Source organism: Xenopus tropicalis, chromosome 9 (genome assembly GCF_000004195.4).
Source record: "Xenopus tropicalis strain Nigerian chromosome 9, UCB_Xtro_10.0, whole genome shotgun sequence".
Lineage (NCBI taxonomy): Eukaryota > Metazoa > Chordata > Amphibia > Anura > Pipidae > Xenopus > Xenopus tropicalis.
The window spans coordinates 64,059,585-64,086,406 of NC_030685.2; the positions used below are offsets into that span (position 1 = coordinate 64,059,585).

Here is a 26,822-nt window from a genome sequence, read left to right on the forward strand (position 1 = left end):
CATTTTATTTGTCCTAAATGAGCACCATTTTAATATGTTATTGTATAAATAATAATAGGTCATTGTTGTGTTAAAAAAGTCAAAACTGCCACAGAATGATCGTCAATAAATGTACAAATCAATAAGTGGGTGTTTAAATTAAGACCTACACTTGCAACAGATACAATTACATCTAAAAAAAAAAAAGATATGTGATGTAACACCCCCCCCCCCCACTTCCAACAAAAATAATCTATACTTAAAGGAGAAGTAAACCCTAAAATGATCTGCCATATTTTATATACTAAACGTATTGCACCATCCTTAAGGTTTCTTTATCAGTAATGATCCAGGCCTTCACTATTCACTGGAGCTTCCAATTTTGGATTTTGTTGGAAGTGTCAGTGGCACTGCAAATGCTCAGTGTGCTCTGCGCAGCTGCTGAGAAGCAAATGATCAAGCAGCAAATGAGGTTCCTCTGTTACATAAGGTGATGCTACAGGACTGATTATTAAATACTGATTCTAACTGCCATGTACTAATAATTTATTATTTACTAATCATCATATTGTGAGTGGGTCCCTAAGCTCAGGTAAGTGACAGCAGCAAAGAGCATGTGCAGTGAATCAGCAGAAAAGAAGATGGGGGGCTACTGGGGCATCTTTAGGGGCACAGATCTTCCCTGCTAAAGGGCTGTGGTTGCCTTGGGCTGGTACAGAAGCACAAAACATAATGTACATTATTTTTGCCCTACTTCTTTAGCTATAGTGTTAAAATTTGTAGCTTTAAATTCTGTTGTATAGTACAATTTAAGGCCTCATTTGCAAAGCTGAATGCAGCATGCATTGTCAGCAGACAATCTGCCTTTTTTACACTTTGCAAGCTGCGTTTGGCTGTCTGATAATGGAGCGAAGAGCCCTGCAGCGATGCCTTTGGATCCAGCATTTACTATATTAGTCCAAGTGAGACGTGTGGGCAGGCGTAGGCACATAGGTGTCCCTCACCTGCCCCTGCCTTGCGTGTCATTCAGATTTCCCAATTAATACTGAGAGAACCAGTTGAATTTCTCTGTTGGAGATGGACCTTAAGTTGTTCCAAGGCAAACCTGTTTAACAGTTTAGATGCTCTCTCTTATCAATAAGGAGACCTGTAGTAGACCTGTGGCGCAGTTATACCTGAGATTGTATAAGTAGGCACAGTATGTCCGTGGAAGTGTCTCACTTCATTCGTTTATGCCATAGATCAAAGCAAGGCACAGCATGCAGTCTAACATACTTTTGGCCATTGAAAGAACATTCAAAACACCCATACACTGTTTCCCGTTTGGAATTTCCCATCCCACAGAGGGCACATGGCCCCTTGGGAATGTTGTTGTTAAGCAGATTAACGCGGGTGTGAGCTCCTTCTCGCATGAAGGTGGTAGAAATATCAGTCATGCTGGCAGCCTTCTCATAGTAATCCGAAAAGATGTCATCCATGTAGGAGTCTGTGGTAGCGATAACATCCATTGTCCTTTTCCCTAAACAATTATTGAGGAAAAATATAATATTAATCATATGTGAAATCACACCTGCTTTTATATACTCTATAATACCACTGTACCATGATGCTCCACAGTACAAACTGAGAAATCTGCACCATACTTCAAAAAAACACAAGAGATTTAAATACACTACCAAACTGTAAGTGTTGCCTATGAATACTCAAATTGTTGAGTAGCCGCAGAAAAGATTTTACCAGAAACAGTGCAGTATTTTGCCAATACCACATGGCTATAGACAGTTAGGGGACAGGCAGGTTGTAAGCATTTTGTTTTTGGCATTTTACTGCCAATAGATTTGCCACATCAGTGCCACCTAGAACACTATATTTATTCTGCAGAAAGCTTTACCATGCTTGAGTAAAGAGCCCTAGAAGCTTTCTCCTTTTAAGACAGCAGCTGCCATTTTAGCTTGGTCTCTGTAGCTTCCTGCTGCTGGTAGCATAGATTACACATTCTGATGGGAGGGGGAGTGAATTCTTATGCATTCTTATGGGAGGGGGGAGCAGGAGAAGGGAAAGAGGAGAGCGCTGCACTCCGGTAACCGGAATGAAGGATTTTTCTGAGAGAGGAAGTCAGACACCGAAGAACATGTGTACACAAAAAAAGACAAGAGAGCCTGTGTTTCTTTTAAAAGAGGACTCAGCACAGCTTTTCTGTGAGTGCTTATGGCTGTATATACATAGACCTTTCTGATAAAGCTTACTTAGTTTTTACCTTTCCTTCTCCTTTAAATTAGTAAAGCTCCTTCCCCTTTCCCTTCCCATAAGCCTGCGGATAGATGTTTTCATTTATGGCGGACATGGTCTCCACAATTATACAGTCCAGGCCATGCGTTTGATGTGAATGACGAATACACTTTTTTTCGTTGATACAGTGCTGTTATTAGTAATCCTATTGATATTATATTAGATATAAACATTTTTGGACTTTTTTTTACAGTTTGACTCTGTGATGCTCCCCGACCCCTTTGGCTGGCACCATACTGTAGAGAGACCCGTATGGGCCTGTGCAGAGGGTGGCAGCTCTCAGGTGCCTATTTAAAAATAAATAAATACCCCCTGCTGGATTTACAAGAATAAGAAGGTGATGGGGAGCAGGACACTTGTGGCTATACCCAGGGTTGGCCTGGGACACTGGAAAAAATCCTGGTGGGCCCTGGCAGCCCAGGCCCGACCCTTGCTGGTGCTCCCCTTGCCGGACCGTTCCTTCCCTGACGCGTTAAACTTATGCACGCTTAGTGGAGGACGTCGGGTGGGGGACTCTACGGGGGGTTAGGGGGCCCCAGCGGGGTGGGTTAGGGGACACGGCCGGCGGGGGCACCTACAGGGCCCTAGGGGCGGGAGCCCCGGTGGGCCCTGCACCCCCCAGTCTGACCCTGGCTATACCTGGTGGTGAAGATAAGGGAAAGGGGCTACCCCTTTCTTTTGCAGTTGTCACATACAGAACACAAACTGTACTGTGCATGCGCTGATGACTGAAGGGGAGCAATAGAGGGTAGTCAGATGTGTGCCTAGGGTAAAATCGGAAATACAGCCCTGACTGTAGACGGTATTGAAATGGGGAAAAAAAACGTACCCAGCTATCAGGATCTTAATTTCCCCACATAATCTTAATTTCCCATAATTTGGTCAGTAGTGCATGACTTCATGTACAAAATTACAAGGGAAGCATAATGCATCTACATTTATAGCCATAGTTACCATACACACTAAAGAGTGGGAAGCCCACTCACCCATTTCCCTACATAAGCACAAATACAAAGCATTTAAGGAATAGACTTACAGTGCTTAATTAGGGACCTATTATTTCAAAAGGGCCCGAGGCTTCAGCTCTATATTGAATTGAAACTGTCTTAAAGCGCTGTATAAACACACCATAAACCTAATCTGCCAGAGCTTCATATGCTTGCTAATGTTGCAATCATATATAGCAAGTTCTCTGTGCAGACACACATACTACATTCTTCAAAAGGCTTTCTGATTGAAGGACTAACCTGTCATACACACAAGTTCACTTACAAATAATATGGTAGCCAGTGACTCACCAGTGAAAAAGATGCCAGATCGATACAAATTGTTCCTTAGAGTATTTAATGAAAATGATCTGGTTGGTTCTTTTTCAAATCCTCCCTTTGAAGCAGTTGATACGCACAGTTCTGTGTAAGTAAAAAAGATTTTAAAAATCATCTATGAAAAATTTTATTTGTTGTTTCCGATTTGGTTTCAGTGGGATATACTGTAAAGAATTCTGATATAAATCAGGCACCTATGTGAGTGAATGCTTAGAGCAAGGGTACATGAAGGGTATCTAACACTTCTCTCTGCTTGTGGGTTTTTAAGCAGGCAGAATGGGGGCTGCTGTAAGATGCCATAGACAGTCACTATTTATTGGGCTGGTGGGGGCTGTTTGTGCCTGTGTGCTTGATACACCAGGGCTTATTTTGAGTCCCAGTTTGGTCCTGTGTAGTTCCCCGGGCAAAACCAACCAGACTGTAGGAAACCCAAGGTATCTTTTAGGCAACTAGATCCTAGGTGAGGGCAGACACTTGGTGGCATGATATTCAAGTGACTAATGTAAAGCTGATGATCTATCACAAACAGTGTACCAAGTCAAGTATGCTTTTTCATTTATATTCTCTTATAAATCCACTGTTCCTATTTCAGAACAACTGGTGCTCAAACGCTTGTGAGAGTTGTAGCTCATCATCAAGTCCCTTTACGTTCACTATTTTGCATGGGCCCAGCATAGAGAGTCATGTGTACCAGTGTTCTACCTAAAGAGCCGCAGCAGTTAATATACCCCTCCACCCCACCCCATGTCCACAGTGCAAGTCTCCAAAGAGTTCCATAACAATAGGCCATGTCACATACACAGCCTGGATGGACAGAAAGTAATACCCTTGTATAATAAATCTACAGTTAAATGAAAGAAGTAACTGAAGTTACGGATGTCATTTTATAAATACAAGGTCCTATTCCAAACTAGGTACTTACCAAAGTGGCCATCAAGATGAATGTACAGATCAAAAACACTAAATGCAATGGTTGTATGAGCTGGGAAAACAATGGCTTTGTCACGACCTTTGTGATTTTGTTCTTCTATCAGATGAAACTAAAATAAAAAAAGATTAACATTAAAGCTAAAAAAAACTTATATAGGACACAGATGTAGTTTCTTCACAAACTAGAAGACCATGCAACATACATATCCCTGGCCAGGCAGCAGATATAAACTTAGCAACTTGGTAGCACACACTAAACAGCAAGTGCTGCTCCAGGCAGAATAGAGGTGCAGTGGGTAACAGCTGGGGTCCAGCAGAATGAATTAGAACCATAAGGATTCTGAACTGGGTCCTAGATTGGGTGCATCATAAGGGTGGGCTAATAGTGAGCATTTATTGCTGGACTGTTCTTGACATGCATGCTTAGGATTCCTAGGGGTGCAACCAAATCCATAATCTTTAGATTCAGATGAAACCCAACCCCTCTATAAAAGGTTCAGCTGAATCCCAAATACCAAAAATAGCTGTGGGCATGAAATTGATGCATTTTAATTGTCCAGAGCTTTCAAATCCAGCAACTTTAAGGGTCTGCGTTCTGCCTACCAGTGCTGGGATTTGTCCAAATCCCAAACAAACTAATGATTCTGTATGTAAAGTATACTTGCACTTGCCTCAACCATTATGTTTTTACTGATGTGGACCCAACAAGCACACCCCCCACCAATGTTGAACAGGGATAGAGGTTCTGGATTTATTTTATGCTGAACAGTGTATGATCTTATCCTGCATGCTTCATATCAATACATTCTGCAGTAAGGGATGGGGAAAAGCTTTGTATCTGCCAGACATACTCTCATTGCTTCTCCACGCATGCCAGCATGGACTGATAAAGAACACTGACGAGTTGTCCGGATACTCTCCATGACCACACAGAGCACCTCTTTGCCACTTTCTTTTGCTTGATGAGTTAAACAGTGATCTAGGTCAATTGTCCTAAAAAAAAAAAAAAAAAAAAAACTGCATAATACACTTTTCCAAATAATGTAACTTTGCACTAATATGCATTAGTGGATACATTTCCAGTGAGTGCTTTAAATGTAATATAGGTATGAAATATATTATACACAATGCTTGGGACCTGGACTTACAAATAGGGTTTCTTCTGTAATTTGGATCTCAATCCAAATTACTCCAATATGGATTCACATAGCTTAGTTACCATAAAGTGCAAAATACTGCCCCCAGTAGCTCACTAACCATAACTTAGGGACAGACACACAATATACTGTATATGTAGAATATAAATACCACAACATATGGCAGATTAGTAAATAATACAGATAATTATTCCATGGCATCTCAGAAACCAGTGCAATTAGCATTAGAATGTAATATTCAGCCCTGTAGCATCACCTTATATTAAAGACCAACCTCAGTTTCAGCTTGATATTTTGTGATGACCCCAAAGCTTATCTTCAGCAGCTGCTTAGAGCCCACTGAGCATGCGAGCGTCGCACTTTCCAAGATGGTGACCCCCTGTGACAAGTGTGAAGTCCTGGATCATTGCTGCTATTGAGATGCTGAAATTCTAGGCTGGTATTTTTTCTAGGCTTGATATTTTGCAACAACCCCTAAGCTTAGCTTCAGCAGCTGCTTAGAGCCCACTGAGCATGCAAGCGTCACACTTTCCAAGATGGTGACCCCCTGTGTGTGAAGTTCTGGATCATTGCTGCTATTGAGATGCTGAAATTCTAGTCTGGTACAGTATATAAAATATGTAAAATATGGCATTTTTAGCCATATTTCTTCTTAGGGTTTAGTTCACCTTCAAGAGGCCACATAAGAGTAAGTAGCCTTGTATCTTTCTATTGGTCAGGGACCTAGGTCTGTACATTATACTGTGACAATAATAGCATTATCCTGTAAATAGCTTTTATTTCTAGTCTGACATTGTTCTGATGAAGCCTGTGAAATATTAGCCTGATTATAAACCCAGAAATGTTAGCACTGGCCTAGTTTAAGTGATTCCTGGAGCCACAACACAGATCCTGCCAATATCGTGGAGTATTAGGCTAAAGTCAAGATTATACAAATATACACTGTACCTTGAAAGAAGTTCCTTTAGCAGTGCTGGAACCTCTACCTCGTGTTTGGTTACAATACCAAATGAAGCTTTAACTGCAACAGAATCAGACCCATAAATATTTATTCCAACATCATTCCTAATTTGATTTCCATGTCTCCCATTCAATGATAAGTCAGATTTATCTTCATAGTTCAGCAACTGGTAGGAACTTACACCTAAGGAAAAAAGAGACAGTTCAATTATGAACAATTCAAGTATGAACATAATTCCTCATAAGACGACACAAACTTACATAAACCACAGTAGAGCAGATGGAACTTCCTTTCTTGTGACTAAAACACAGAGGGTTCTATGGTCCCCTTATATATTTATAAATAGTGATCATATCCCACCTTAAGTCTTTCCTCATAACTAAAACCTTCTAGACTCTCTGAGCTTAATGAGGCTGTGCCTCCAGTGTGAGCGCCGATATCTGTGCCTTCACTGGCACCGGTACAGAAGTTTAAGGTCAGCTCCATTATCGGAAGTACATGGGGCATCTCATTGTGCAAACTACTTGTATTTAAAGTGCACTGATAGTACCATACTCCAATATGTTTATGTAGCTGGTTTATTGTTTATAGACTTTTCCTGACTTATGATGGTGAATTGCGCCTGGACTTTGACCACAAACTTTACATAACCCTGTGTTACCGTGTTTATAGTATTGGCAGTGCCTGTCTTACCTGCAATCATTACCACCCTGCTCTGCCTGTTTGTCCCCAAATAAAGAGCAAAGCCTGTCTACCAGTAATAGTCTTGCCTGTTTCTTTCTCCACAATCCTTAGATATTCTGGAGACCACTGAGTAATATCCTTCTGAGTGCTTTGGTCTGCACTGTGTATACTAGATGGGGTCTTATTAACTTCTCTACCCATGAATCTTACAGGACAATATCCTGCTGGCCCTTATTGCTTCTTACTTGCTACAGAAAAGTTTATTATTCACATAGGTAATCCACTTCAAGGATTTTCCTTAACCATAATAACAACAAGAGTAACCAATATATTTTTAAATCCCAAGTGCACCTTACATCTAATTATGATTGAATATCATCTGCCACATAGCCACTCAGATTGCCAGTTAAGGTGGCCATGGGCAGATTTAAGCTGCTGATTCAGGAGCTTATCTGCTTGTGTATGAGGACCCCCAATGGGCCTTCCTGACTGATAACTGGCCTAATTTTTCCAATAGCATTGGCTCATTGATGCAGCCCTCGCACCCATGTGTCTTATTTGCGTTGTTGTTAGCAACTGTTCGGCCCAAGGGCCAACCGATCCTATTATTCCGATATCGCCTACCTTAGGTGGGTATATCGGTGGAAAGATCTGCTCGTTGTCAACCTTGCCAAACAAGTGCACCTTATTAGTGTATGGCTACCTGGAACTCCCTGCCAGATCGACACATCCTGGATTTTTGTTTTTGGGAAATACAGATACACTGATTTCAGCATTGTCCCCTATGTGAATTAATAAACAGGCTGACAAAGTAGAACCAATACAGAAACTTGCAGAGTCCAATTATAGAATGTAAAATTGATTCTCTGTAACCAGACTTTTAACCAATTCGATATCTATGTACAAACTCCATCAGCAAAACCAACAGCCCAAAGATTAGAAAGCTTTTAAGATCACATATACTGCAACCTCAAGGGTGTTGCCAACCCTATGTATTGCCCCATTGCACAATATTCTTCTTAGGCTCTTGCAACCCCATTTTCCTTTCTGGTTAGTGATGAGTAAACCCACGTAACGTGTTTTGATGTGCGCAACTTTTTTTTTGCGAATGCACCCATTTTGCAGCGACCGTGACTTTTTTTGACACACAACGAATTTTCCTGCTGCAAATTTTCGTGAAAGTTTCACAAAACAATTCAGCAATGATAAAATGCGGAAATTCACTGCAAATCCATGCCTGGCAAAACAATTTGCTGCTTATCGCTATTTCTGGTTCCTCCATAGCGGCACACACAGCCAGACACATAGGGTTGCAGGGTTATTGATGTACAAGTGCATTAGTGCTCTGCATGCCAGGCCACTGCACTGCACATGTGCTGAGCATCATAACAATATTAAAAAAGCCATACCAAAATACCAAGGATGTAACGAGAATAGTGGTTTTTGAACCCTTTGGATTTATGTTTCCCTGATTTATCGTTCCCTATTTATCTAGCTTCTGACCCATCTTGCATCTCTGACCTCCAGTGCAAACCGAGTAAAGGAGACCCACCTGTAGGATGTTCCTCATGAAATATGCATGGTTGCAGTTGCTGATACTTTATTGTAGTGGGTTAACTAATCAAGGTACATTGGTTTAGCAGGTCTGTAAAAACCACCAGTCCATCATAGTATAGTTACAGATACACACACTGGTGTATCCATCAGCCTGCTACAATTTCCTATCAAGGGCAGAATATAACCCCATCCTACCCAACTGTCTTAATATTTAGGAAAGGAAATAAGTAGTCAATGGGGTAACTATAAAGCTGGGACCCCATCTATGGTGTGATATTCATGGTTCAAGGAAATGTATGTAAAATGCACATAAAATTGTAGAACAGAATATATCACTGGATTGTTCTATTTATTTATACATTGCCATAGACACTAGCTAAAGGCACAGTAGGGATAGCTTGTCAGCCCTAAAATAAAATCACAGCTAGCTAATTTGGGTTCAAGATACTTTTATTTGTGCTGGTTGGGGCACTAACTGGCTAACCTTTTTGAGATACCACTCAAGGTTCAGGTTTGGGTCAGAAACACTGTTGCACACTAGGATAGGTTTTGCTGAGGATTGTAAGTATTAAATATAGTTTTTCTGACTTATCACTATCATCATTACACATCACCATCAAATAAAAAAAATCAGCTGGTTATATTGCCTGCAAATATTATCTGGTGTATTATTTCTGAAAACACCATAAACTTTTACTGGAATATTGCAGACACTGTAGATTTTATCCCAGCAGATGCCCAGGGAAAGAGCAGAAAAAGTTGTTTTGCTCAAATATGTCCACATATTTAATTTAAGAGGATTCCTGGTTGCACCAGGCATTGGAGTGTGCTAATGTCACATAGGCATTTTCACTGCTGCTGCCCTCCAGCAGACAACAGTAACAGCCAGAAGGCCCCTGTGCGCTTGTCAACACTCCTGGTAGCACTAAATAAAAGGAACACTAATGGAGCAGTGACATTTGCCAGCTGTCTCCTCACATGTCCAATATAGCAGGAATGAAGGATGGGGAGTGTCATTTTGTTCTTTCTGCCTGCCACAAAAGACACCCAGTGTGCCATAGGTCTGCATATGTGCAAAATTGATTTATTATCTATATATCTAACTTGTGGATCTTACTGGCCCTCAATCTTGCTCCCACCACCAGTGCTATCTTGCACCTGTTTGACCTCCATTGCAAACTGAAGTGGAAGAACACCCACCAGTAGTCTTCTTCTCATGGAATATGCATGGTTGCTATTGTTGATAATGTATTGTAAAGGACTGCGTGACTAAGGTACATTGGTTCTGCACGGTGCCCATGGGAACCACTGGCTAATACGTGGCTTTGCTGCAGTGTCACAGGTGACATTATGCTGGCTCAGAAGCTGTTATATGGAAAATGCTTGCTAATTTCTAATTATTTAAAATGCATGCTTGTTCAACTACACAGATAATGTAAGTTATCCTTGCAGTTTATCCAGTAATAAGATCCTAGACTCTAAAGGGTTTATTAACAGCCCCAACAAAGTGCAGTTTAACCCATTAAAAAAAGAAAACAACAAATCTGAATTCCAACCAGCCAGGTTTCATTCTAACAGCAATGCCACATGGAGCAATTTTGTCCACATTGGGCCAGATTTAATTCAGTGAGAAATAGGTTTATCACAAGAAAACTCCTGGACAAGAGGTAATTTCAGTTGCAATTCAGTTCAGAAAAACATACTCTAAGTTTATCACATGAAATAACTGAATTAAATTTGGGGAAAATTTTCTTTGCCTCAAATTGAATCTCAAAGGAGTTTCATGTGATAAACCATGAAATAACTTTCTCATTGAACTGAATCTGGCCCATTGTTTTCTTTTGTGAAAAGTGTGATTTACAACCATCCAAAGTACCCCTCTACTGCTCTCTGTTAAAGGGGTGGTTCACCTTTAAGTTAACTTTTAGTATATTATAGAATGGCCAATTGTAAGCAACTTTTCATTTGGTCTTCTTTATTTACTTGTTATAGTTTTTGAACTCTTTGCAGTTTTTAAATGGGGGCTACATATAATAAAAAATGAAGACCAAAACAGCAAATTGTCTCAGAATATTACTCTCTACATCATACTAAAAGTTAACTCAAAGGTGAACAGCCCATGTAACAGTTGCTTTAAAGGGCTACTACAAGCATTTGCCTAGTGGTTCTGCCCTTAAAATTTGCCCTGCTTCATATTTTTTAGCCTGACATTTTAAGTGATTGGCAAAGTGGGCAATAAAAAGCTTTATAAAAATACATTTTAAGCAAGAAAAAAAACAACCAGAAAATAGCTAAATAAGCAAGTAATTAGGTTTAAGGGAAGAGTGCACATTTTACCTTACCTGCAGATAACTCCTTGTCACCATTCAGGATATCTTTCAGTGTAAAGGGGGTTGAGATGTATTTAAATTTTCTAGATAGAAAGCATTTCTTCTTCTTGATGACCAGGCTGAGGGGTTGGTATTTGTCAGCCTCACTGAGACTGGGCACAGGAACCAGCCTTCCTCCATCGCCTACTTGTTTAACAAAGTTCTTGGTGGCAGCAGAAAACATAATAAGGTATGAACTGCCTAACTCAGCTTGCCTTCAGCTACTTACTAGTTGCAGTTCATTCTATTAGGGGTTTAATTTGAAGCACAGAACAGAATATTTTGCATCCTTAGCATTTAGCATCTTCAGCCTTGTTTGTGAATTCCCGTCTACCTTCAGGTACTCCGGTTACCCAAACAAATTAATAATTCAATAGGTAAATGAATATGGGTCTTTGTTGTTGTTCCTAGGAACATACTCACTACAGGTTGTGCAAGTTCCCACCCTGAAAAAAAAAAAAATATTTTCTATATAAACGTATTTGTAGTTTACTTGATTTAATGTTCATGTTTCAGTTGAATTTCTTATAAATTCTATTTTGCAAACACTTGAAACTAATTTCAAGGAGCAATGGCATTGGGCATTTTCACCATATTAACATTGCATGAAGGGATAAAATTGGAAGAAAAGGTGTAACTCAGGAGTGGACAAACTATGGCCTGCGGGTCAAGTCCGGCTGTTGGTCTTTTTAATCAGGCCCGCTGACTCTGCAAGTCTCATCACGCGAAACTTGGCGTCTAAAGACTGACGAGCGGAAATGGCGTAACACTGGCCTTGCCCGTCTGTAAGTCAATGTGGCCCCTGAGCCAAAAAGTTTGCCCACCCCTGGTATAACCACTCAGGGGTGCACCAAAATGTTAAATTCAGTGTTCCTGTTCCCCGAAACCTGCACCGTGTGGCAGACAAAACAGTTTGCCTCAGGTTTACATATGTGCATGGCAAACAGCTACCTTCCTGCCATGGTCAGATGTCCAATGCAAATAGCACTGACTGATAGAAATGTGAGGACACAAAGCCAGGGCTGCCATCAGAAATCACGGGGCCCATCACAAGAAAATTTTCTGGGCCCCCCTCCACCCACATCCTGCCCCTCAATGGCCCCTCCCATTAGTAAAAAGGACACACAGACATTGGTAGCCAGGGCCCCCTAAAACATTAGTAGCCAGCATCTCCCCAGCATCCTCCAGTTAACCCCCCTCCCTTGCCCTCCAGTTCCTCCCCCTCAGCATCCTCCAGCTCCCCCCCAGTGGCTTCCTGTGGTTCCCCCTCTTGATATGTGCCCAAGCTCCCCCCAACATCTGCACAGCTCCCCCAGCATCCTCGAGCTCCCCCCCAACAGCGGCTTCCTCCAGCCCCCCCAGCAACTTCCTCGGGCCCCCCCCAACAGCTACTTCCTCCAGCTCCCCCCCAACAGCAGCTTCCTCCAGGCCCCCCCAACAGCAGCTTCCTCCAGCCCCCCCCCAACAGCAGCTTCCTCCAGCCCCCCCAGCAACTTCCTCCAGCCCCCCCAACAGCTACTTCCTCCAGCCCCCCCCCAACAGCGGCATCCTCCAGCCCCCCCCACAACATCAGCTTCCTCCAGCCCCCCCACAACATCAGCTTCCTCCAGCCCCCCCAGCAACTTCCTTGACCCCCCCAACAGCTACTTCCTCCAGCTCCCCCCCCACACCCAGCGACTCTCTCCACCTCCCTCCCAGCGGCTTCCTCCAGCTCCCCCACAGCGACTTCGTCCAGTCCCCCGACCCACACCCAGCGACTCCCTCCAGCTCCCATGCGGCTTCCTCCAGCTCACCTTCCTCTTCTGCGTCCTCGCGATCTGTGCCCGGCCCTCCGCTGATCTGCACCTTTCATATGGTTGCGCCCCGCGCGTATGGACGCACGGGGGGCAACCAATCAAATTTCCCACTGGCCACCAATGACAGCCAGGGCCCGGAGTTCTTTAAAGAGGGCCCGCGCTAAAAGAAAACCTGTCACAGCCAGGCCCCCTTTAAAGCAAGGATATCGTCCGGGCCCGGCCCAACTGTGCCCCCCTGATGGCGGCCCTGCACAAAGCAAAGCACAGGGGTGTCCTAATAAAAAACACAATTATGTTTCCTTATTTATCTAACTTTCCAGGTTTTAATCTTGCTTCCACCACTAAATCTTATCTTGCATCTATCTGGTGCAAACTGAATAATGAAGGAGACCCACCAAAAGGCTATTCCTCATGGAATATACATGGCTGCAGTTGTTGCTAATGTATTGTAATGGGTTGAGTGAACAGGTTACTGTGGTTTGGCAGGGGGCTCATGAGAATCACCAAGTCCCCCTGTAGTATAAATCTAACACTAGTTGATATGTGGGATTCCTGCAGTGTCACAGGTGACATTATGTTGGCTCAGAATCCTTTATCTGGAAAATGCTTGCTCATTTATTCTTGTTTGTAGATCAACTACACTAATAAAAGTTAGCTTTGTACTTAATACCTCAATAAAATCCTATGTCCTAAACTGTTTAGCCCCATGCAACAAAATGCTGCATGTGGTTTAACCCATAAAAAAAATCTGAATTCTAAACAGCCTGGTATCTAAATATATAGCACTTTCTATTTAGCACTTATATTTCATCCATACAAAGACAAGAGGTCATCTGCACTCACCTATTATATAAAAATATGCATAATGTGCAAAGTGTGTGTATGTGTATATAACCAAAAAGACTCAGTACTTCCCTTAAAACAAAACAGGGATTGTTTGTCCATATATTGCAATATATTCAAGCTCTCTCGTGCAGTGTACTTTACAGTCAAAGTCACTATCTGTCACAAACACGTTACCTAGACTGGGCACCAGGCAGTAAACAATGCAATGCGCTGCCATGATGGTTTGCCATATTACCCTTTCCTTATGTTTAGGAGTGTAGTTGCATCTAACGAAATGAAGTCCCACAACCAAATACCCCTCCTGGTTGTCTGCAGCATGGAATATATTACAGTGACTGGTGAGTCCTCCAGCACCTTGTTGGCGAGAGGCTGAGATGTGAAGGGTATTGGGGAAAATTGGAATCTATGGATAGCCAAAAGCACGATTTCCCCTTATTCATGGCTAAGGCTGATGCCACACGTGGCGTTTTTACGCTGCATTTTTTCTCAGCCTAAAAACTAATAGTGCAAAATAGTAAAAAACGCAGTGTATTTCAGCTAGGTCTGGCAGCTGCCTTTGTATATACATAGGAATAGCTTGCTTTGCAAATACTGGCGTATTTCAGCCAACGCTTGAAAAATCCGTGCTAAGGCGTTTTCTAGCGTATTTACGCTTTGTGTGGTTTGCTTCGAGTCTTTTCAAGTTATTTCTATGGATGATGATGATAGGCGTTTTTCAGCCGCTGAGAGAATTAGAAAATACGCAGCGTAAAAACGCCACGTGTGGCATCAGCCTAAAAGCAACAAGACAAACAACCTAGGACTGAGTGCATTCCAACGGCTACATCGGTTAAGCTATAATGGCTTCTCTTAGGTGTTCTTATATAAAAAAAAAAAAAAAAGCAGTACCCTGAAGTTAAGGTGGCCACAAGCAGATATAAGCTGCCGATTCAGCATCTTATCTGCCCGGGTAAAGGGCCATATGACAGGCCTTCCTGATTGATATTTGGACAAAATTTGTCCGGATGTCAATTGGGCAGACTTGATTTCTGGCAACTAGAGGACCATATTGGCTCACTGCCCGACCTTTCATGTGCCCTTCATTGGCCCTAAGGCCAAACGACTTGCACAACATTGGCAACCAAAGGTGGGCCCATCGGATAAAGATTCACTCACCTGCCAAACGAGCAAATGTTACCGTGTATGGCAGGGATGCCCAACCTTTTCACCCATGAGCCACACTCAAATGTTATAAGAGTTAGGGAGCAACACAAGTGTCAAAAATGTTCATGAGGGTGCCAAATAAGGGCTGTGATTGGATATTTGGTAGCTCCTTTGTGGACTGGCAGCCTTAACGACACTGTTTGGCAGTATAACTGGTTTATATGCAACCAAAACTTGCCTCTAATCCAGGAATTCAAAAATAATCACCGGCTCTGAGGCCACTGAGAGCAACATCCCATGTCCGTTCCCACACATGCATGTATTAGCTCCCTTAGCCCTCCCGCTCCCAGAGAAGCATGTATTAGCTCCCTTAGCCCTCCCGCTCCCAGAGAAGCATGTATTAGCTCCCTTAGCCCTCCCGTTCCCAGAGAAGCATGTATTAGCTCCCTTAGCCCTCCCGTTCCCAGAGAAGCATGTATTAGCTCCCTTAGCCCTCCCGTTCCCAGAGAAGCATGTATTAGCTCCCTTAGCCCTCCCGTTCCCAGAGAAGCATGTACGGTATTAGCTCCCTTAGCCCTCCCGTTCCCAGAGAAGCATGTATTAGCTCCCTTAGCCCTCCCGTTCCCAGAGAAGCATGTATTAGCTCCCTTAGCCCTCCCGTTCCCAGAGAAGCATGTATTAGCTCCCTTAGCCCTCCCGCTCCCAGAGAAGCATGTGTTAGCTCCCTTAGCCCTCCCGTTCCCAGAGAAGCATGTGTTAGCTCCCTTAGCCCTCCCGCTCCCAGAGAAGCATGTATTAGCTCCCTTAGCCCTCCCGTTCCCAGAGAAGCATGTATTAGCTCCCTTAGCCCTCCCGTTCCCAGAGAAGCATGTATTAGCTCCCTTAGCCCTCCCGTTCCCAGAGAAGCATGTATTAGCCCCCTTAGCCCTCCCGTTCCCAGAGAAGCATGTATTAGCCCCCTTAGCCCTCCCGCTCCCAGAGAAGCATGTATTAGCTCCCTTAGCCCTCCCGTTCCCAGAGAAGCATGTATTAGCTCCCTTAGCCCTCCCGTTCCCAGAGAAGCATGTATTAGCTCCCTTAGCCCTCCCGTTCCCAGAGAAGCATGTATTAGCTCCCTTAGCCCTCCCGTTCCCAGAGAAGAATGTATTAGCTCCCTTAGCCCTCCCGTTCCCAGAGAAGCATGTATTAGCTCCCTTAGCCCTCCCGTTCCCAGAGAAGCATGTACGGTATTAGCTCCCTTAGCCCTCCCGTTCCCAGAGAAGCATGTATTAGCCCCCTTAGCCCTCCCGCTCCCAGAGAAGCATGTATTAGCTCCCTTAGCCCTCCCGTTCCCAGAGAAGCATGTATTAGCTCCCTTAGCCCTCCCGTTCCCAGAGAAGCATGTATTAGCCCCCTAAGCCCTCCCGCTCCCAGAGAAGAATGTCGGGGGCCTCGCTGACACGCACATCCCACAGCTCAGGGAAAGCATGCTGCGCCTGCGCACCAGCGCGCCTCCTTTTATTCTCCCGACCCCCCCACACCCGGACTGTCCCCCCCACACCAGGGCTCCCAAGGGCTGACAGAGACGAACTCTTCGCGACAGCAGATGATGCTGACCGCGGCCCCATACGGACGGACCGGGGAGCGCCAGGCGCATCTCCCAGGGAAAGCCCGGGGCACTCCGGCAATACATGGGGCAGGTAGGGCTGTGCGAACGGAGGAGTCTCCCAGCTGATGTTTTTTAGTCCGCGCCTACTCTTGCTCTCCGTGCCCGCTGAAAATCAGCAAATAAAACAACAGGCACCTCCGCGAAGAGCCATCGCCCTGAAGCCAGTGTATTAGGGTTAGCTTAACAGAGACCTCCGTTCCCACTGAGCGTACCACGCTGTGAGACAGGTACTCCCTGGCTCTAGATATGAACCAGCTGCCATTTCCCGCCCACTCTGCTGCAGCCAATGAAACCCAGGCAATTCCAGGCAGCGCGCTGATTTACTAGGCATAAGCCACGCTCCCTGTAACCTAGGAAACAAGCACCTGCCCCTGTCGCCCTGTAGTTTTCTAAAAATAAATAAATAAATAACTACAATTCCCTCTAAATCCTGTTTTTAGTTTCACGAAAGCGGTTCCTCGGGAATTGTAGTTTATATCTATCGCTTAACGATTGCGCATGCGTTCTTACCGCGGCTAGCGAAATTGACAGGCAGCTGGAGGCCGGAAGCGGAAGTGCAGCCTACAGCCGGCGCATAGAGAAACCTTCCCTGCGCGGCTCTAAGCCTAGGAGAGTAGGGCTCTCCCCATTCCTCTGCTATGTCCCAGGAGAGGTTTCCAGACGCGCCCAAAAGGAGCTGTGAAAAATCCACCAGGTGCTTGGGGAGAGATTAGAGCTTGTCTATGGTTGGGGTCAGGGAGCTGCCGCTAGAGGTTTGATATAGTGATGCTGGAGTTGTAGTTCATACAGTGTCTGTGGGGCATAGTTTCAACCTTCCAAATCTGCTTAATGGTTGTCTTGGTGTTGGGTATCTGTACATTGTAGGACTTTATATTACAAGCTTACAATCCAAGGTCCCCTTTTTCATTCACACATACACAAGGACAGTTTGATTGGGATCCAGTTACCTGTATGTTTTGGAGTGTGTGAGGAAACTGGAGGAATCCCACAAACACACAAACTGGTCTTTTCCTATACCTGTGTAATGGGAAAAAGAAGCTGCTCGGATGAGTAGTGAAACATCTTCAATGATTACTTAACAAGTCCAGTTAATTTAGATTTAATTATACTAGATACACCATGACCTGGATGAATGAAACTCTTCATAGTCACACTGATCTTTATTTTCCATTTAGGTTAGTGGCAAATGCATCTTTTGAGTGTTGATCCTTGCAGTTTGTAATTGACATTGATTAGAAAAGAGGTGGGTCACTGTGGTCACTTAATGGCAAAGTGTTGCTGGTGCCCAGTGATTCTAGTGCAGGGCTACTCGCAGTGCTTTCATTTCTGCATTGCTACTGATTTCTACTGCTGCTCAATTTCATTTGGTTTCTCTCATTAAGTGCCTGTGCAGCCTGTTCTTTAGATTGGTGGCACAAGTATTATCAGTCCAAATTACCCATGGGCAGATGGAGGACTGCACTTGACTGGATGACAGAGAGTTCAGAAGGCTACAGATAGAAAATGACAATACTTTCATGAACTATAAAATATCCTAAATGTTGTGACCTTACATTACCCAGATCAATCAAACTGGCAGCAAATACTGAGGGGCAGTTGCTCGTTGAACGGGTACCTATTCTAGTCAAACTGCTTAAACCTCTGGAGGTTCAGGCTACTTGAGCTCACACTGCAGAGGAAGTTGGTGCTGGCAGCCATGTTTGGTCAGACATGTAATGAGTGAGTCTGCCGGCTTTTAGGTTATGCACAAGTGTGCAACCCTGATTCTTAATCACACTACTGTGGCAAACCTTATTGTCCACATGCTTAGAGTCCCAACGTGGCTTCTTCCCAGTGCAGGTGGCATTGCGGTCACTAGGAACATGTGTGGGCTCAATTTGCGTACACCCCTGGCAGGGAAAACTTTGACTATGATGGTGCCCTTTAAGTTAACTTTTTAATATATTATAGAATGTCCTTCTCTTAGCAACATTTAAATTGCTCTTCGTGTTTTATGTTCCATAGTTTTTGAGTTATTTGCTTTCCTCTACTGTCTCTTTTCAGCTTTCAGTTTGATAATCATGGAATATCTGCAGTTTACCCTCTGCTTAATATCTGACTCCCTGTGCTGGTTGAATATTGGCATCTTAAATGTACCTTATACCTCCACTAATACCCTACTTTCTTATCTCAGCGTGGAAGCAAAGCTTGCAACCAATCCGTGCAAAACCCCCATTCAGCAGCTGCATGAATTTGGAACAAAGACTGGTAACCCTCCCGTGTACACCTTAATAAAAGCAGAAGGAGAAGTACATAACCCTAGTTTCACTTTTCGGTTGGTTATTGGTGATATAGTTAGCTCAGGTATGTTCTTTAAGTGGCCTTTTCATTGGTGGGAAACGTTATGCCTTTTCCATTTACATAGTAACATAGTAAGTTGGGTTGAAAAAAGACATACGTCCATCACGTTCAACCATAATGCCTATATCTAACCTGCCTAACTACTAGTTGATCCAGAGGAAGGCAAAAAACCCCATCTGAAGCCTCTCTAATTTGCCGCAGAGGGGAAAAAATTCCTTCCTGACTCCAAGATGGCAATCGGACCAGTCCCTGGATCAACTTGTACTAAGAGCTATCTCCCATAACCCTGTATTCCCTCACTTGCTAAGAATCCATCCAGCCCCTTCTTAAAGCTATATAATGTATCAGCCAGTACAACTGATTCGGGGAGGGAATTCCACAACTTCACAGCTCTCGCAGTAAAAAATCCTTTCCGAATATTTCAATGGAACCTCCCTTCTTCTAAACGGAGTGGGTGCCCTTGTGTCCATTGGAAGGACCTACTGGTAAATAAAACATTAGAAAGGTTATTATATGATCCCCTTATATATTTATACATAGTTATCATGTCACCTCTTAAGCGCCTCTTCTCCAGTGTAAACAGACCCAACTTGGCCAGTCTTTCTTCATAACTGAGACTTTCCATACCCTTTACCAACTTAGTTGCCCTTCTCTGGACCCTCTCTAACTCAATCATGTCCCGTTTGAGCACTGGAGACCAAAACTGAACAGCATATTCTAGATGGGGCCTTACCAGTGCTCTGTAATCCGTGAATCTATACCCCTTTTAATACAGCTCAAAACCTTGTTTGCCCTTGCAGCTGCTGCCTGGCATTGCTTGCTACAGCCAAGTTTATTATCTACAAGGACTCCAAGGTCTTTCTCCATTATGGATTTGCCTAGTGCAGTCCCATTAAGGGTATACGGGGCTTGCATATTTTTACATCCCAGGTGCATGACCTTACATTTATCCACATTAAATCTCATCTGCCACTTAGCTGCCCAGATTGCCAGTTGGTCAAGATCCTGCTGCAGGGATGTCACATCCTGGATAGAATTGACTGGTCTGCAGAGTTTTGTGTCATCTGCAAACACTGATACATTACTCATAATACCCTCCCCTAAGTTATTTATGAACAAATTAAACAAAAGTGGACCCAGTATAGAACCCTGAGGGACCCCACTGAGAACCTTACTCCTAGTAGAGAATGTACCATTAACAACCACCCTCTGTACCCGATCCTGTAGCCAGTTTTCTATCCATGTGCAAATTACTTCACTAAGACCAATAGACCTTAGCTTAGAAAGCAGTCGTTTGTGGGGAACGGTATCAAATGCTTTGGCAAAATCCAAATATATTATATCTACTGCATCCCCACTGTCCAGCTTCTTACTTACCTCATCATAAAAAGCAATTAAATTGGTCTGACATGACCTGTCCTTCATAAAGCCATGCTGATTACTGCTCATAATGGCATTCTCCAGTACATAATTTTGTATGTGATCCCTTAACAAGCTTTCAAATAACTTTAAACTGATCGAGTGTGAGCCCAAAGGTTATTAAATGGGAGCTGCCATATAGCATTCTTCATAGTCCACAACTGAGCCATTCAGTGTGTTTCAGTGACTATATTGGGTTCCCTTGCAAGTTATTTTCTTTGCACCTAATCTGGAAGTTTTTGAGATATATGATTGGTAAACCTGCTGAAATTTTACATTGCCTCTGCTTCAGGTACACAAAACATGTCTTTAACAGGGTTTATGCAGTAAATATTATTTGTTCTACATGTAGGAGAGGGACCAAGCAAGAAAGCCGCAAAACAAAAAGCCGCTGAATCAGCACTGAACATATTACAAGGAAGCACTGGCAAATGGTGAGTAATAAACTGGAAATCTTTTCTATGGTTTCTATACACTGTGTGTCACAATATATTTATTGAGTATTGCATATGTCCTGTCAAGAAGTAGAAATAACAGTTTACTTCCTTCTGCTGTCCTCTCTATATAAACAGCCTGCCTGTAAAGAATACTGTAAGGGATGTGCCCAAGCAACCACTGAATCAGATGAAGGAGAATCCTGTTGGCTCACTACAGGTATTATCATGGGTTTTTTTGCCTCTATTTCGTGTTTGATTCTAATGTTAACGAATGACTGATGTTATTCTCACTCTTGGTCTAAGGGACAGCTACCATATTGGATTCGGACATGGTCGTTATGTACATGTGTATAATGCACGTGTGCATGAGCAGGGCTACCATTACTAATCATGGGGCCCTTTACTACTTAGCAAGGCACATCCCAAGGGTGCCATAGTTGTGGGCCCTGCCAGCAAGTAAAGTAGGACCCCAATGGGAAAAATGGTCACACCCCACCCCTGATCTACTTTTGTATCACTGAAGTGAAAGATCAGAAAGCCTCTGTCTTTGTTCTTGTAGGAGTTATCTGTGCAGAAAGGATGGCGCCTTCCAGAATATACAGTGGCTCAAGAGTCCGGTCCCCCTCATGAAAGAGAGTTCACTATAACTTGCCGTGTGGAAACCTTTGTAGAAACTGGTATGTGTTTTGCTTATAGCATGATAGTGGGGGCAGCACTTATACCCCCACAAAATACAGATTTCACTATAATAAAGCTCTCCGTTTGTAATTGCTGAGAATCCCATTACAATATCAGTTCTTCAGTGCAGCTAAGGACTGATTATGTTTGTGCTTACTTAGATGTCTGCTGGACCTGAGCGTTCTTTTTATACTTCTCCCCACAGAGCAGTTTTAAAAGATAGATGGATGGATGGCTGTGTGTGGGTAGATAGATAAAATCTCTGATCTTTCTTTGCCTTTTCTGTTATTGGGATTGTTGGGAAGTCCCAGAATTCTTGTCCAGATATTTTACACCAAATCTTTGTTCTGCTTTTAGTTTCTCACATACAGAAAGTCTGACCATGTCTTGTTGTACTATATCCAGCATTGGTACCCAATAAGTTTTAGTATAACATGTACTTAAAATTTACACTGCTTAACACTTTTCACTTTTCACAACAGGATCTGGAACCTCTAAAAAAGTAGCCAAGAGGGTTGCTGCAGATAAACTTCTTACCAAACTTAAGGCCATTCCAGTTGATAATATGAATATATCTCTAGTAAGTATGTGTCAATATAAAATAAAAGACTGCAAGCTTTGCGCCTTTCTAATAACCCATAACATTTGAAAGCAGACATAAAATTGGATGCTATGGGTTATTTTACTGGGCAAACGTTGCCCATGCTACTAAGTCTCCCACTAGAATCTGATGTAGAACACTTGGCCTGATTTCTGTCTGTAGTATTAGGTATGTGGTGCAAATAGGGTTCGTGACCTTTAGGGCAGTGGCAGATGGGGACGTTAGTGGCCCCGCGACAAATCTTTGTTGCCGCAGGCGACTAACCTTCCCGCAATGCCATCCCACCGGCAAGAATGTAAATCGCCAGTGGGATGGCATACGTGTCGCTACAAGAGGAGGGGCGATGCATGTGTCATCCCACCGGCGATTTACATTCTTTCCAGTGGGGTGGTATTGCTGGGAGATTAGTTGCCCACGGCAACGAAGATTTGTCACGGGGTGACTTATCTCCCCATTTGCCACTGCCCTTATATTGCTGTTAGGTTGAACCACATTGACTGCAATGTTCCTCTGTATCAGCTGCAGCTTCCAATTAACTTTAGTGGGAAGTGTGCTTTGACAAACGCTATTACTGTCCAGGGGTGGTTCAGTTTCTGGTTAACGTTTAGTACAGTATATTATAGCATGGTCTATTCTTAGTAACATTTTTTTTATTGGTCTCCATTTTTTATTTTTCATAGTTTTTGAATTATTTGCTTCTTCCGACTCTTTCCAACTTTCAAATGGGGGTCACTGACTCCAGCAGTCAAAAACTATTGCTCTGTGAGGCTACAATTTTATATTTTACATTACTTATCTTTCTATGTAGGCCCCTCTCTTTATTTTCTATTCTCATATTTCTGTTTCTTTTACAAGCCACTGCCTGGTTGCTAAATTATTCAAAAAATGCAAATAATAAAAAATGAAGACCAATTGCAAGTTGTCTCGGTAGCCTTCTCTACATCATACTGAAAGTTAATTTAAAGTTGAACAATCCCTTTAAGGGACATATCAAGAGAAACATACACCATTTTTTTACATGAGCTCATTGAGTTGGGCCTATGTAGAAAAGGGTGCTTAAACACAGATATTATTAAAAAAGTATTTTTGTTTTTTTACCTGCCAAGTTTTTCTGGCGTCTCCTTTTCTTTGATAAATTGCAACTATTCAAATTTTAAAGAATATTTGTGTATGTGTTCACCTTTTCCGATGTGTTTTTCAACACTCAGATTTTGATAAATTGTCCCCTTACTGTGCAACATGCCGCGCTTTGCTAGCAGCCAGTTTCATCTATTTGACTCATTTACCCTTCAGCCTCATTTGACTTATTTACCCTTCAGTGGGAACCACTGATTAGCGACTTCATGCAAGTCATTGCTGGGTGAATGGCATCATCCATATTGGCTTATTACCCAGACTATCATTGTACTTCTTCTCATCCAATCTGTATTGTGCATGTGTAAGGAAAGTGCAGTTGTTTTGGGAGTATGAATATGATGTTTTCCCCAACTGTAGAACAAGGTGATTGGAAATAACCTTAGTTGCACTTGGGACAGCATGAGGAATTCATCCGGGGAGAAGATATGCATGCTGAAAAGAAGCCCTCTGAGTATTCCCTATACTGATTATGTGAAAATGCTCAATGATCTAGCAAAAGAACAAGACTTCCGCCTCACCTATCTCGATATAGGTCAGTGATGCCCAACTGAAAATGAAGCTTGTACATAAAGTAAAACATACAGGACAGGTTGTATTTTCCCGCTGATGGCATATAAAGTGATTATGGAGAGTATAGCATATTATGTGGACAGGTCACTCCTGCATATTGCTAAATGTAAAGGCTTCTCATGTAAAGTGCCAATAACGGTTTGTTTTTTCTTCCTCCCACTGCAATGGCCAGATGTTTCTCACCACAGAATTCAGTTGCAACATTATGCAGTAGTTGGTAAATCACACAGTAATGCACCTGCAACTAAATGGTCAGGTTATACATGGGTGTACAATTCCTTGCTTCCTTATTTGTGTGTGAATTATTTGTTGCAACAACTACATTCCTGGGGTTATGAACCAGCTTTAACTGGAAAGCCGTGAGTGTTCCTACTCTACAATCCAATTCCAACTGTCTGACAGTGTTGGCCTGATAGTCAGAGCTGGATTGCATGGTCATAATGTTCATCCACAGTGATGCAAGTTAGTGGATACAGGGCCTAACTATACACGATCTGACCAATCGGCTAATTTAGAATTTGAGCAAATGTCTCTGCATGATTCCTTAGAGGAAGGGCAATCTGGCCTGTAGCAAGGAAACACATGGCTTTAGTGTAATGAACAGTATGCAGAGTTTATATCCAGAGCTGTATGGTATAGAATATATTTATTATATGTGTTATAGCTTTTCTATCCTCCATATAAATGTATATCTTTATTTAGTCCATATAAAAACACACTACCTCCACTAGGGGGAAACTGCTTCCCTTTTTCTAAATACCTGTAAGGGTTTTTCATTGTATTGTGACTAAGGGTGGTGACACCCAACACATGTAAGGTCTGTAACATGTACCTGAAGGTAGCTTGTTTTTATATGGACAAAATAGAAATATACATTGTTATGGAGGGTAGAGTTGCTACCCAGTAAACGAGTAAAAGGATAAGTTGAAGTCCTTAAAACCATGATACAGGGATGGGATTTGTTATGCAAAAATGCTGGGACCCAGAGTGTTCTGTATAAAGGGTCTTTACTTAATGTGAAGCTCAATGGCAATAAAGCAGTGTAAACATGTTCTTTTAAGCCCAACAGGATTGCTTTGAGTCTAGCAGGGGCTTATCCTAGTTTAGTTAACACCAAGGCCTTGCTTATTGTTGAGAGAAAACCAAATCACTCAAATAATGACAAACTGTAAATTTAAATGTCTGCACTAAAAAAATTGCCTGGTAAATTCATTTTGTTGTGTATACATTGGTCTCACTTGTTCTTCTTTATATATGCACTTGCTGGATCAGAATTTGATTTGCCAGGAGTGATCATTATCTCTGTCTTTCCCTTTGTGTTTCAGATGAGCTGAGTGTTAACGGACAGTACCAGTGTCTTGCCGAGCTGTCCACAAATCCCATAACAGTGTGTCATGGAACAGGGGTCACTTGTGGGAATGCACACAATGATGCTGCACACAATGCACTGCAATATTTAAAGATAATGTCTCTCAGAAAGTGACATCCCACGAGACTCCCAGCAAAACCCTCTTCTGGTATCATTTTCTCCCCCCCCCAATAACAAACAGTAAGTAATGTTACACAGAAATGGTTTCTGGGGACATGATTTAAGTGACAGAGCAATGAATTACTGCCTCTTTTACCTTGGGCTAGAGCCTCTGTGCTTCTTATCTGCTATGGAATTGATTTGTTCTCTTGTTTTTGTTTCATACTTCGTTGAAAATTAATCCCCTATTTAAAATGTATGAATTTCACTGAAGGAATGCTTTGCAGAAGGCATCCTATTAAAAAGCTTTAAAACATGGGGGGCATTTTTTTTTTTTTTATAATTGTGATTTTTTTTTTTTAAGTGGATTTTAAAAAAAGATAACCAAAAAAAATGTATTTAGTCATTGTTTAATAAATTGTTTTTGAAGAGAGTGATTGGTTTGTGGCAGTCATTTGTAGATACCACATAGCAAGGGATGGGAAGGGGTTTCTGCATGTAGGACCCTCACCTGCATGCCTTCTTAAAGAGCCTTGGGTCCATGGATGTCTTGGCTGGACTTCACCATGTAACATTTGTACAGGAACACAAGATCAGCACTCGCATATAATCTTCTGGCATACATAGAAGTAATCCTGTATGTATGGTGGCCGGCTGATCCTGACTGATATCCACGTGCTTTGTTTATATGTTGCTTCAGGCAGTGGGCAGGTTGGCATATTAAATCTGCCATTGCTACCAATGTTATCCAGTATGACGCGTCCCAGTACTAGTAGATAAGTGAAGAGAAGCCACATATTTTCTCTTATTTCCTGCTGTTCTGATCACCTATATTTTACCAGATCCGCCTTTCTGATAGGGGTGTGTATGGGGCAGGGGATTTGAGGTACTTTTCTGTTTTGTCCCACCCCTGCAGCCTAATGGTATTTCATTGATTATGCAGGAACGTTGAGCTATATAAGAGGGTCATTAAAAGTCAGCAACATAGGTGGCACTTCACATTGAGAGGAGTTAGCTTGGGGATTGTCCTGTCGGATAGTGCTGGGCGGTATACCGGTTTAACCGGTATACCGGTTTTAAAAAAAAAAACGGTATAAGTTTTAAACATACCGCTATACCGGTATGCGCGCCTCCTGCTTTTTTTCTCCTGTTACTTCCGGGTTGCGCCCGTGCGTACGTGACGTCGGCGCGCATGTGACGTCAGCGCGCACGCTAGGACGCATCGCTGGAGCTGGAGGAACTACAAGTTGGGTAAGTTCTGCTGGGGGGTTGTGGCGGCTGGGGGGGTTGTGGTTGGGGGGGGTTGGGGCTGCGGTTGGGGGGGGCTGCGGTTGGGGGGGGTTGTGGTTGGGGGGGTTGTGGTTGGGGGGGTTGTGGTTGGGGGGGCGGGGGGGTTGGGGCTGGGGTTGGGGGGGGCTGGGGGGGTTGGGGCTGGGGTTGGGGGGGGCTGGGGGGTTGGGGCTGGGGTTGGGGGGGGCTGGGGTTGGG

General features: G+C 43.0%; 2 protein-coding genes across 2 annotated transcripts; one reads left to right on the forward strand and one right to left on the reverse strand.

Moving 5' to 3' along the window:
- Positions 1–222: 222 nt before the first annotated feature.
- Positions 223–12,316, reverse strand: pjvk (pejvakin). The gene is made up of 6 exons (XM_018097513.2): positions 11,225–12,316; positions 6,629–6,824; positions 5,375–5,516; positions 4,516–4,633; positions 3,567–3,677; positions 223–1,498 (listed from the first exon to the last, which is right to left on the reverse strand). The coding sequence occupies exons 1-6, from the start codon at positions 11,433–11,435 to the stop codon at positions 1,197–1,199; spliced, it is 1,080 nt and encodes a 359-aa protein (XP_017953002.1). The 5' UTR covers positions 11,436–12,316; the 3' UTR covers positions 223–1,196.
- A 4,900-nt stretch (positions 12,317–17,216) lies between these two features.
- Positions 17,217–25,767, forward strand: prkra (protein activator of interferon induced protein kinase EIF2AK2). The gene is made up of 8 exons (XM_004917738.4): positions 17,217–17,378; positions 18,858–19,027; positions 20,796–20,877; positions 21,016–21,097; positions 21,440–21,557; positions 22,041–22,138; positions 23,654–23,828; positions 25,192–25,767. The coding sequence occupies exons 1-8, from the start codon at positions 17,323–17,325 to the stop codon at positions 25,347–25,349; spliced, it is 939 nt and encodes a 312-aa protein (XP_004917795.2). The 5' UTR covers positions 17,217–17,322; the 3' UTR covers positions 25,350–25,767.
- The last annotated feature ends 1,055 nt before the right edge of the window (positions 25,768–26,822 follow it).